The 13948-nt window shown below is 36.2% G+C and overlaps 1 protein-coding gene across 1 annotated transcript in view; it reads left to right on the top strand.

The window, feature by feature from the left end:
* Nucleotides 1-13948, top strand: part of Trdn (triadin) — a 398410-nt gene that overhangs the window by 211301 nt on the left and 173161 nt on the right. Inside the window, exons 13-14 of the mRNA XM_029532915.1 lie at nt 4272-4325; nt 13276-13305. Coding sequence (XP_029388775.1) covers nt 4272-4325; nt 13276-13305 — 84 coding nt within the window. The remainder of the gene's footprint in view (nt 1-4271; nt 4326-13275; nt 13306-13948) is intronic.

The raw sequence follows: 13948 nt of genomic DNA on the forward strand, positions 1-13948 counted from the left end.
GAAGCTGTGTAGCTTCTGCGGTCCACACTCTTGCCAGTGCAGACTGGAGCCCAGAAGCTGCGTCCCTTCTCCAGGCCGCCCTCTAACTGGCAGTGGACTGGANCAAAGATAGTTCTCCTGTCTCAGGCCAGGAGACTGCTCCCAGGCAGACACCCCTCCTCAGGGGTGGGAAAGGCGCGGGATGCCAGATCAGGCTCGGGGACTGGTCCTGGGTGAACACCCCTCCTCAGGTGGGGAAAGGCGTTGGATGCTGGATCAGGCCTGGGGACTCCCCAGCGAACACCTCTCCACCTCTCCTCGGGCGGGCGGGGAAAGGGCCGGATGCCGAGTCAGACCTGGGGACTGGTCCCGGTCGAACACCCCTCCTTGGGCGGGGAAAAGGGCTGGATGACCGGAACCAGACACGGGTTCCTTCCCAGAAGCTGTGACTCTTCTCCAGTCCGCCCTCTCCCCAGCAGTGCACTGGAACCAAGATGGCTCACCTTCCGGTTCAGACCTGGAGACATCATTTTGGTTTCTTAAAGGGTCACAACAGAAATCGTAGGAACTGTTTTACAGACATCGAACATATTTTTTTTTTTTTTCTCACCTGTTCACTGTTTACCCACTTAGAGCTTTTTAGAATAGGAAAAATACAATAATTAGTTTAGGTTTCTCTGTGGGGAGAAAAGGATTTCTGGCTCAACTGCATTACCTTTTGTAAATGGTGCTGGCAGGCAAGTTAGATTTTTGTAACCTTTAGTAATAACAGATGGTTTCTGATAAATTGTTCATAGTTCTGTATGTCTTACAATTTGCATATCTGGCAGCACATGGGCCATCCTTTCAGACCTCAGCACCTTTGGCCAGAGTGAGTGGCGAAAGATTGCTTCATTATTAATTTCATCTCAATAGGGTGATTATTGTACTAAAATGAAGTATTATCCCAGAAATATGCTTTCCTAGAACACTAAGTACAAGACGCATTACCTAAGAATTTTTAAGCACATATATTCTTATTTTAATTTTTAATCTTTCTCCAGTAGGGTAGTAGCTTTATAAGAAAATAGGAAACTATAGTTTTATAAGTAGAGAGAACAACAAGTCAGACTTTGAGCAGCTCATTGGACATCTAGTATCTTATTTTAAAAGAATGTGTACCCTTTGAGGGTTTGAAAAATGTTATTTTGCTGATTCTACTTTAACTGTTGTATTCATTACTGTGGATTTCTCTTGAAGTTTACATAAAAGTTCCTACCCCAAAATTTATTTATTTTTATTAATACAAATACAAATGTTTTCTGCAATCTCTTTCACTTGCAAGTATGAACAGTGAGGTACCTGTATACACCATGGTTGTTCCTGAGGTTTGGTCAAAATATGCCACCACATTGGGGGCAAGTCCATTCTAGCAAGAAGCAAAGCTTCAGGCATATTACCTTCAAGTGATTTTTTTCCCCCTGCCCCTGCTTAACCTTCGGCTCCCAGCTTTCCACCCTCAATTACCCCTTTCCTCTGTCTCCTGTCTCCTGTGTCTGTTTTTGTCTCTGTAGCTGCCTCTCTTCCTCCCTTCTTCCCTTTTCCCTTTCTACCTTCCTCAAAGTAATCAGGATGCTCTTAATGTAAGCACCATTCTGGAACTTGTAATGCTCCTATCTCTCATAGGAGGTGCCCCCAGCAGATTCAAGAAAGATATATGGCTGAGGATACTGAGTTTTGCCAGATTTTTTTTCTGCCTCCCTCAGTAGATGTGATACCTGTGCCATGTCTATCTCATTGTTATATTCTTCAAACCAGGTGCTCCACAAACAAGCAAAGTACCAGTATTTGTTCCTTTGCATTGTGTACTTATAAAGCCTTATATAGTGGCAGCCCCTTCTACTGGTGGCTCAGGTAGGCTGAATGAGCCAGAAGACCACAACAACCCACCCAGCATCCTGTGAGGGGCTCTATATTTAGTTTTCAAATTTAACCTTAACCTAAATGTGCATTGCAAAACTAGAGACTGACCTTGAATTTTCTTTTCTTAGAAATAAAAAAAAAAAAGGAATTTGGTTCTGAATTAGCTTCATAAAGAACTAGTTTCTTTATGCTATAGTGAGACATTAATAGTCTCATTGTACAAAATTCACCAGTGTTCTCTGGTCCCTATATAATCTTTTGAAAATCAAGTTGTGAACTTTAAAATGAAAAGGATTTCTGTATAATATACATTTAATTGAAAGAGAAAGGGATTTTGTTTTGCATTTTTATATCAGTCTGGTCAGTTGTTTTTCCCATTATTATCATTAGTTTTTTTAAATACATTTTTTATGGGTTTACTAGTGATAATCTTGTCAGCAGTCTTCTAAGTGCTAGTTACAACGATGAATAAGTAATAATTAGGGATTTGTAGGCTAGTGTGAAGAAACATCTGTGTAAGTAACTTTAATATATGACTGCTCTGAGACTCAAGTTTTCACTGTCATGCCCAGTAGACTGGGATTGAGAAATGATGAATGTGTAGACAATGGTATTGATACTCATTTCTTAGCCTCACACTTGCTTGTGTTCATTTCATTTCTTGTGTCAGTTTGTTCTTTTACTTAGTGTACTCTTTATTTTCTATTTTATTGTTATTTGCTGAAGTGACAGATCTAACATATTATTCAAGGATTACTCATTGCCACTTTTCTTGTGAATTTATGGTTTCAGGATTGAGTTTCCTCTTAAACCATGTGGTTTTGAAGACAGGAGAGCTATGTACTGGCCAGATGTCAAATCTGATAATCTTTGCATGTGTTCTTGGTTGCTCAGAGGCTGATACTGTTGCTGGGTGGAAGCGAACTGGCAGAGTTGTTGAAAAGGCATTTTGACTTTAAGCTATTAGTTTCTCCTGGCATGCAGTTCATGTAATAGGTTGTGAATTATCACATATTAACTTAAGAGTTTACTCAGAGAAGGACAACATGGTGTTGTGAGGGACTCATGTTGTCATTATGACCCTGAGATTTGCTTCTGTTAAAATCGCCCCTTTACAAGTAGACATTAAAAATTGTTTCCTCCAAAATGAATTTTGGAATGTTAAAAATGTTTCAGCCAGCTGTTAAAACTTTTGATGTTTATGCAGTGGTCCCTCATCAGTTCCAAGCATATATTTTTGCTCAAGGCCATGGTAAATGTGATGGAAAGACCAGTAATGTGGGTAATGGCATCTTATTGATACAGGCAGGCTCCAGAATAAAAATGATTGTCCTTGGAATTATTCTCATATTATCTTCAGTGACTTTCAGTGGACATGTTTTTAATCTAAATATAAAGGGCTGGTCAAACAGAAATAATTCATAAAGGAGTTTGAAAGTCTTTGACTCTAGGTGCTAAACAGAGAACAATGAGGTTGAACAGTCTTTAGAATCTCTTATGCTTGAATATATTTCATGAATTTTTGCTTTTATATGCCCCATTATTTGAAATTCTATTAATGACTAAATTTATTAAGAAAAAATCTGAGTATTAAAAACAAAGCTTCTATGTATAATTTTCACATGTAGTCTTAATAGCTGCCCTTATTTATATCCACAGATAAGAATAGTTCCCTTGCTTCATCAAAGAAGTTTCATTTTACAGCAGATAGAAAATAATACAGGAAATCACAATGGGTTAAAAACTCATAGAATAGGCCAGGCCCCATTTGATACATCAATAATGCAACCCTATATTCAAGGATCATCACAAAAGAGGGGAAATGAAAGAATGTAAGAGACAGAGGAAAAGACACCAACTGAGAATTAGTGTCATGTAGAGATGACAGCAAAGCTACCCCCATGAAATCTTAACAATGTGGTTTCCTAAAAACACCTGAAAAAATAAACCAGTGGGAATGACAGTATAATAAGGTTTTTCAATTCCAAGTGGCCATCTATAAATCTGTGAACATAACTGTAATACTAAATGTAGTCAGTAGATGTGTGTGTGTGTGTGTGTGTGCACACGTGCGTGCATGTGTGCATGTGTGCGTGTGTGCGTGTGTGCGTGTGTGTGTGTGTGTGTGTGTGTGTGTGTGTGTGTAAAACAAGAGTAATTATTCTAAAGACATCATGAATATTGAGAGGGTATTGGTGCAGGAGGAGCTGGTGAGGTTAAAGGGAATAGGAAGAAGGATGTAAATACAATATTCATGTATGAAATTGTCAAAAGAAAAAATGAAAAATCAAAGTTAATCATTATTGTTGTAATGTTTCATCTTTTTTTCTATATTGTTTTGAACCACTTGTGAATGGTAAATTATTCATCTTTTTTTTTTTTTCTTGAAGAACCAGGTAAACCTCCTGAAACCAAACAAATGACCACCAAACTCACAACACAAGGTAAGAAATCAACTCTTTAAACATAGTGCTGCCTCTTCCTTTTGTAACTTCATAGCATTTTATTGACAAAGAAAAAGCTGATTGTTGCAGAAGGGCACCATCTGCTGGCCACTCTTCTTCAGTAAACAGACTTTCAAGTATTAATTTTTATTGAAAATAGAACTTATATTCTGGTTATGATTCCTACGTTTCTCAACTTTTGCCAGATCTTCCCCACATCCTCATCCACCTAAATCCACTCTTTTTTTTTACATGCATCTAAAAATAGTAATAAAATAAAGTAAAATAAAATAAGAACAAACATGAATGGGACAAAACAAACTAATGACCAGAAAAACAAAGAGCCATGTAAAAAGAAAAGAAAACAAAACACATATAGACATACACATACACACATAGGCACACATAGAAATCTCCCCCAAACACAAAATCAGAAACCTTAACTTATAAGTAAAAGAACTGTTAGAAAAAGAAAAAGAGAAAAAAGTATATACAAGTACCTTCAAAGATACCACTAAAGTTTTTGTTTTTTGTGCTGGCCATCTACGGCTAGGGATGGGGTCATGTCCTAAGAGTAGTGTTTATACTCAGTGAGACTCTGTAGGGGAAAAACTAATTTTTTTTTTTTTTTATTATTTGCATGTAGCAACCAATCCAAGAAAGCTTCTAGGCAAAGAATGTGATCTTGTATTCAGCTCATTTCTCAGCACTGGAACCTCATAAGCTACAGGCCTGTGTAGATCTTGTATACACTGTCAGTCTTTGTGACTGCATCAGTTCATAGGTTTCCTGTGTCTCCTCACTGTTGGCTTTTATTCTTTGGTGTCCTCTATTCCCTCTGGCTCTTATAATCTTTCTCCCTCCTTCCCTGCAGGCTTTCCTAAGCTGTTAAGGAGTAGGGGTTATCAGAAACATCACATTTAGGGCAGTGATTTAAAGTCTTTCACATTGTCTACCTGTGTGTCTCTGTTTTTTTTTTTTTTTCCCATCTACTGCAGGAGGAATGTTCTCTGAATGGCTGAACAAGTTACTGATTTGTTAGTATAGCAGAATGTTGATTTGTTGGTATGTTCTTTAGCAAAGCAGTATTAGTTGGCTTATCTAGTCTCAGGCTCTTGGCTACCCAAGCAGGTTTCATCTAATGGGCTGGCCTTAAATCCAGTCAGATATTGATTGCTTATTTCAACAATCTCTGTGCCACCACTGCACCAGAGTATCTTGTAGGATGGTCACGATTTTAGACTAAAGGGTTAGTGGCTGGGTTGGTGATTAATTTGTACTCTATTACATTATAGAGTAGCTTAAAGTACCAGAAACACAAGTTTTGAAAGCAAGCATTTCCTTATCCATTTGGAAAAGTTCTATTGATAATGATGCTAACTTTACATGCCAGAACAAAAAAAAAATCAGTCTCCAAGTTTAATTCATGATGCTTTAATATATATTTTAAAAAGTAAATTGCAGATAAGTATATAAAAAATGACAGATTAACTATTATCCCAAATATTTCTAATGGTTTGGCTAAACTGGTTATATTTTATAATTTTTTTCATGTTAGAAGAGACTATTAGAATGTTATAAAATCAATATTGCTTTCTAAATGCTCATATTCCAAAAGCTGAAATCTAGATATGTTAAAAAAATAATTACCTTAATTTTATGAACCATGCAAGAAAATCAGTTCCATCACTCAATGACATCCTTAGGGCTTACACAGTAGGAGTATATTCTAAAATCAGGAGAATTAATTTGACAAAACATAAAAGAGGGTCACAAGTATTCTGCCATTGTTACCTCTGAAAAGTTTAGAGAACACTTTTAGAAAACGATGGTAATACATGGGGGAAAGGTTTTCCATTTTCTCTTTTACACTAGATTATTCAGTACTGCAGTACTTAGCAATAAAAGACATGTCTTTGGACAGTGATATGATTTTTTCTGGGTAGAAGTGCCTTATAGCAAACTCATTAGAATACAGTGTGCTGTGAGATACAACTGAATGTATTGCATCTGATCAAAATCTTATTTATAAGCATTTTAGGATAGCATAGTTAAAGATTATAGAGCCAGTTTTAAGTTTTCTTGCTGAAATAAAATTGTTTCTTTTATGAAAGTTTTGATGTGGAATGCAATAAATATTACTTGAGATAGAAAAATATAGTGAGTCTAAGTGAAAATGAATATCAGGGTAAATTCCATAGGCAAATAACTTTTTGTAAAAAGGGTTATTATAGTGTTCATATATGGATGTGTCTGTGTATAGACATATCAAAGTGTCTATACACAGACACAGTATCTAAAAGTGTTCTCTAAACTTTTCAGAGGTAACAATGGCAGAATACTTGTGACCCTGTTTTATGTTTTGTCAAAGACATATCAAAGAGCTGGATCTCATGGAGGCATTTCCTCAAGGGAGTCTTCTTTCTCTGTGATAACTCCAGCTTGTGTCAAGTTGACACGCAAAACCAGCCAGTACACAAAGTGACATCTGAAATTTTTGCTTTCAAATAAAGTATTTACTGTTGAATGAGACTTAGAGTCTCATCTTTAGGTTACAGAGCCCTACTCATTACAAAAGTGTTTGCCTATGTTGATTTAGCAGTGTCAGATACTGTTGAGTGTACTCAAAGAAATGGCAGTGATGCACTAATGTAAGAAATAGGATAATGAGAACAATCCGCAGTGCAGAATTTCCATAGATCTTTCATTTAGTAGATAAGATATAATTGGAATTTTCAAGTAATAAATGAGCAGATAAAGTTTTTGCACAAGTACCAATAAGTTCATAGTAGAAAATTTTGAAGTAAACAAATTGAAAATGAACACGAAATGTGATACAAAACTAAATTATGACCATTCAGGCGCTCACAGGCAGAGCAGCTGGGCCTACATCTGCATCCAGGAGGTGGAGTTGTTCCACAGCCCTCTTTGCACCTTCCCTGCCAGAGGAGTGCTTGCCTCCAGAGAGTGCTTTGACCCCAGGAGTCAGAGGAGATTGCAATTTTGACATCAGTGACTCTCTAAGAGGGGACCACTGAGATGGGCACAGACCACAAAAGTGGAAGGGCATCTAGGACAGGGTCTCTGTGCCAGGAGAGAGCTGGTCTCCCAGGAGTGCTGACACAGGCTTACAGACTCATGAGACTAAAATGCTCCAGCCAGAGACAGCAAGAACATCTAACACCAGAGATAACCAAATGGTGAAAGGAAAATGTAAGACTTCTTGGCACAATCAGAACCCAGTATTTCCAACACAGTGAGTCCTGGATAGCCCAACACATTGGAAAAGCAAGATTCAGATAAAAATCACATCTCATGATGCTGGTAGAGGATTTTAAAGAAGGACATTAATAACTCCCTTAAAGAAATACAGGAGAAAACAGCTAAACATATAGAAACACTTAAAGAGGAAATGAAAAAATCCTTTAAAGAATTACAGGAAAGCACAACCAAACATGTGAAGGAATTGAACAATACAATCCAGGATCTAAAATTGGAAGTAGAAACAATAAAGAAGTCACAAAGGGAGAAAACTCTGGAGATAGCAAACCTAGGAAAGAAATCAGGAGCCACAGATGCAAGCATGAATACAAGAGATAGAAGAGAGAATCTCAGGTGCAAAAGATTCCATACAAAACACAGACACAACAATCAAAGAAAGTATAAAATGCAAAAAGATCCTAATCCAAAACATCCAGGAAATCCAGGACACAATTAGACTAAACCTAAGGATAGTAGGTATAGATGAGAAGGAAGATTTCCAACTTAAATGTCCAGTAAATATCTTCAATAAAATTATAGAAGAAAACTTCCCTAACCTTAAGAAATAGATGCCCATGAACATAAAAGAAGCCTACAGAACACCAAATCAATTGATCAGAAAAGAAATTCCTCCTGTCACATAATAATCAAAATATCAAATGCACAAAACAAAGAAATAATATTAAAGACAGTAAGAGAAAAAGGTCAAGTAATATATAAAGGCAGAACTGCCAGAATTGTACCAGACTTCTCACAAGAGACTATGAAAGCCAGAAGATCCTGGACAGATATCATACAGACCTTAAGAGAACAAAATGCCAAAACAGACTACTATACCCAGCAAAACTCTCAGTTACCATAGATGGAGAAACCAAAGTATTCCATGACAAAATCAAAAATACACATATGTTTCCATGAATCCAGCCCTTCAAAGGATCATAAAGGGAAACTATGGAGGGAAACTATGGAGGGAAACAAGGAGGGAAACTATGCCCTAGAAAAAGCAAGAAAGTAATCTTTCAACAAACATAAAAGAAGATAGCTATAAGAACTCTAAAAACAAAAATAACAGGAAGTAACAATTACTTTTCCTTAATATCTCTTAATATCAATTGACTCAATTCCAAAATAAAAAGATATAGACTAACAGACTGGGTATATAAACAGGACCCAACATTTTGCTGCATACAGGAAGCCTACCTCTGGGACAAAGACAGAATCTACCTCAGAGTAAAAGACTGGAAAACAATTTTCCAAGCACACAGCCCCAAGAAACAAGCTGGAATAGCCATTCTAATAATGAATAAAATTGACTTTCAACCTAAAGTTATCAAAAAAGAGGAAGAGGGATACTTCATTCTTTTCAAAGGTAAAATCTACCAAGATGAACTGTCAATTCTGAACATGTATGCCCCAAATACAAGGGCATCCACATTCATTAAAGAAACTTTACTAAAGCTCAAAGTACATATTGTACAGCATACAATAATACTGGGAGACTTCAACATCCCACTCCTATCAATGGACAGTTCATGGAAACAGAAACTAAACAGAGACACAGTGAAAATAACAGAAGTTATGAAACAAATGGATTCAGCAGATATCTATAGAATATTTTATCCTAAAACAAAAGGATATGCCTTCTTCTCAGAACGTCATGGTACCTTATCCAAATTTGACCATATACAGACCCAAAACAGGTCTCAACACATACAAAAATATTGAAATAATCCAATGCATCCTATCATATCACCACAGGCTGGGCCTGATATTCAATAACAATATAAATAATAGAAAGTCCACATACACGTGGAAGCTGAGCAGCATTCTACTCAATGATGACAAGGTCAATAAATAAAGAAAGAAAGAAATTAAAGAATTTTTAGAGTTTAATGATAATGAAGCCACAACATACCTGAACTAATGGGATGCAATGAAAGCAGTCCTAAGAGGGAAAACTCATAGCAATGAGTGGCTCCAAAAATAAACTGGAGAGAACATACACTAGCAGCTTAACAGCACACATAAAAGCTCTAGAACAAATGAAAGCAAACTCACCCAAGAGAAGTAAAAAGCAGGAAATAATCAAACACAGGACTGAAATCAACTAAGTAGAAACAAAAAGAACTATACAAAGAATCAACNAAACCAAGAACTGGTTCTTTGAGAAAATCAACAAAATAGATAAACCCTTAGCTGGACTAACTATAGCTCACAGGGACTGTATCCTAATTAACAAAATCAGAAATGAAAAGGGAGACATAACAACAGAATCTGAGTAAATCCAAAGGGGGGAAAAAATCATCAGATACTACTAGAAAAGCCTTTACTCAACAAAACTGGAAAACCTGGATGAAATGGACAAATATCTAGACAGATAACAGGTACCAAAGTTAAATCAGTCCCATATCCCCTAAAGAAATTGAAGCAGTCATTAATATTCTCCCAACCAAAACAAAAAGCTCAGAACAAGATGGGTTTAGTGTAGAGATCTATCAGACATTCGAAGAAGATCTAATACCAATACTCCTCAAACCATTGCACAAAATAGAAACAGAAGATACTCTACCCAATTTGTTCTATGAAACCACAAATGCTCTGATACCTAAACCACACAAAGAACCAACAAAGAAAGAACACTTCTGACTGATTTTCCTTTTGAATATCGATGCAAAAATACTCAATAAAATTCTCACAAACTGAATCCAAGATCACATCAAAAATGATAATCCATGATGATCAAGTAGGCTTCATCCCAGGGATGCAGGGATGGTTCAACATATGTAAATACTTCAACATAATCCACTATATAAGTAAACTTAGAGAAAAAAAAACATATGACCATGTCATTAGATGCTAAGAAAGTATTTGTCAAAATCGAACATTTCTTCTTGATAAAAGTCTTGGAAATATCAATAATTCAGGATCCATACCTAAATATAGTAAAAGCAATATACAGCAAACCAGTAGTGAACATCAAACTAAATGGAGACAAACTTGAAGCAATCCCACTAAAATAAGAGACTAGACAAGGCTACCTATTCTCTCCCTGCCTAACAAATATAGTATTGAAGTCCTAGCCAGAGCAATTAGACAACAAAAGGAGATCAAAGGGATACAAATTGGAAAGGAAGAAGTCAAAATATCACTATTTGCAGATAATATGATCGTATACTTAGGTGACCCCAAAAGTTCCACCACAGAACTCCTAAACCTGATGAACAACTTCAGTGAAGTAGCTGAAATTAACTCAAACAAATCAGTGGCTTTTCTCCACACAAAGGATAAACAAGCTGAGAAAGAAACTAGCGAAACAACATCCTTCAAAATAGTCACAAATAATATAAAATACCTTGGTTTGATGATAACTAAGGAAGTGAAAGATCTGTATGATAAGAACTTCGAGTCTCTGAAGAAAGAAATCAAAGATCTCAGAAGATGGAAAGATCTCCCATGCTCATGAATTGGCAGGATTAATATGGTAAAAATGGCCATATTACTGAAAGCAATCTACAGATTCAATGCAATCCCTATCAAAATTCCAACTCAATTCTTTACAGAGTTAGAAAGGGCAATTTGCAAATTCATCTGGAATAACAAAAATCCTAGGATAGCAAAAACTATCCTCAACAATAAAAGAACTTCTGGTGGAATCACTATCCCTTAACTCAAGCTGTACTACAGAGCAATTGTGATAAAAACTGCATGGTACTGGTACAGTGACATATAGGGAGATCAATGGTATAGAATTGAAGACCCAGAAATGAACCCACACACCTATATGGTCATTTGATCTTTGACAAAGGAGCTAAAACCATCCAGTGGGAAAAAGATAGCATTTTCAACAACAGGTGCTAGTTCAACTGGGCGTGAGCATGTAGAAGAATGAGAATTGATCCACTCTTATCTCTTGTACAAAGCTCAAGTCTAAGTGGATCAAGGACCTCCACATAAAACCAGAGACACTGAAACTTATAGAGGAGAAAGTGGGGAAGAGCCTTGAACATATGGGAACAGGAGAAAAATTCCTGAACACAACAGCAATGGCTTTGCTGTAAGTTCAAAAAATGACAAATGGGACCTCATAAAATCGCAAATCTTCCATAAGGCAAAGGATACTCTCAATAAGAAAAAAAATACCAATAGATTGGGAAAAGATCTTTACCAATTCTAAATCCCACAGAGGGCTAATATTCAATAAATACAAAGAACTCAAGAAGTTAGACTCCAGAGAACCAAATAACCCTATAAAAATTGGATACAGAGATAAACAATTCTCATCTGAGAAATACAGAATGGCTGAGATGCACATAAAAATATGTTCAACATCTTTAGTCATCAGGAAAATGCTAATCAAAACAACCCTGAGATTCCACCTCATACCAGTCAGAATGGCTAAGATCAAAAACTCAGGTGACAGCAGATACTGGGGATGAGGTGGAGAAAGAGGAATACTCCTTCATTGCTGGTGGGTTTGCAAGCTGATTTAACCACTCTGGAAATCAGTTTGTTAGTTCCTCATAAAATTGTACATAGTATTTCTGGAGGATACAGCAATACTACTCTTAGACATATACCCAGAAGATGCTCCAAGGGGAGGAAAGGCCCTTGGTTCTGTGATGGTTCTATGCCCCATTATAGGGGGATATCAGTGCCAGGAATCAGGAGTGGGTGGGTTGGTGAGCAGGGGAATGGTGGAGGGGATGAGGCAGGGTTGGGAGGGGATACCAGAAAGTAGGATAACATTTGAAATGTAAATAAAATATCTAATAAAAAAAGTTAAAAAAAAAAAAGGACAGGGTCTTAGCATTTAAAGTACTTACATTCAGTTGCTTAAGTTGTTACATGATAATTAATATATTGCAAACATATTAACAAAATACTTTCCTTTATAGTCATTATCACTTGATTTCCTTCCTAATATGTGTGAACAGGCAGAGGATATTAATTCACCTGTATATTAACACAAGAAAGTTACAACCAAGCTATTCCTACTCAAAATGTTACCCTGTATGCATATTTAATGTCCTTTTTTTCTCTCTGGTATCATTGTGCAGTCTAGGCATTCAGCTCTGTCTCAATACCTAACATATCCCACGTTCTTTCTTAACATGCCTTTGGATCTGCCATTTTATTCTCCAAGTCCACATGCATTTTTTCCAAAAATCTCTCCTTTTCCTACCTCATCAATCAGAGCTTCAGTTCAGGCACTATCATTTTCATGTAGAATTTCTATATAGTATATTTAAGATATTATACTATAAATGAAAATTAACACCAAAATCCAAATCACCAGTGTTGATAGTTTTGTTGAGAATTGTTTACATTTTTGATATATACAGACATGGATGATATTTTATAACCTTCTAAGAGTACTTGTATTTTCTCAGATATAAGAATGTGCAAATCTTACATGAAAAATATGAAAAATGAATTACATTAAACATAAGTGTGTATTCTTGTTTGTGTGGCTTAATATGTGTATTGTTTTTGCTATGTTACTATTTCTGAATTTTAAGAAATCTTCATGCATAGCATTATATATGGTTACAACCTTATAGCTTTTTATGGGTTAAGAAGTTCATAGGTGGTCACTGAACTTATGAGTTCCTGGGATGAATTTCCATATTATGGGTGTATTCTAAAGAATGTTCAGTTAATGTTTGAACACTGCTTTCCTTTATTTCAGCTGCAGCTAGAAAGGATGAGAAGAAAGAAGGTATGTTTTAATGTTTTATGCAAAGTATCATTGTGCATTTTTCTAGAACAATTCACCAATATGCAGAACTGGATTTGACTGCTCTCCTACCCACATTCCTTTAGATTACTGGGTTTATTATGTGCAGGCATTTTTCGTGAATATGCCTTTTCTATTTCATATCACCAAAAGGGATGAGTTATTCTTAAAATAATTTTAGTATAGTTGTTTTCAAGACAAAGACTAAAATATAGTCTGTCCAAATCTTAGTTTGTTTATATAGTGGATTACATTGATGGATTTCCATATATTAAACAATCCCTGCATCCCTGGAATGAAGCCTACTTGGTCACGATGGACGGTTGTTTTGATGCGTTCTTGGATTCGGTTTGTGAGAATTTTATTGAATATTTTTGCATCGATATTCATAAGGGAAATTGGTCTGAAGTTAACTATCTATTGTGTCTTTACGTGGTTTAGGTATCAGAGTAATTGTGGCTTCATAGAATTAATTGAGTAGAATACCTTCTGTTTCTATTTTGTGGAATAGTTTGAGAAGAACTGGAATTAGGACTTCTTTGAAGGTCTGATAGAACTCTGCACTAAACCCATCTGGTCCTGGGCTTTTTTTTTTTTTGGTTGGGAGATTATTACTGACAGCTTC

Source organism: Mus pahari, chromosome 21 (assembly GCF_900095145.1).
Source record: "Mus pahari chromosome 21, PAHARI_EIJ_v1.1, whole genome shotgun sequence".
In the NCBI taxonomy this organism is placed as follows: domain Eukaryota; kingdom Metazoa; phylum Chordata; class Mammalia; order Rodentia; family Muridae; genus Mus; species Mus pahari.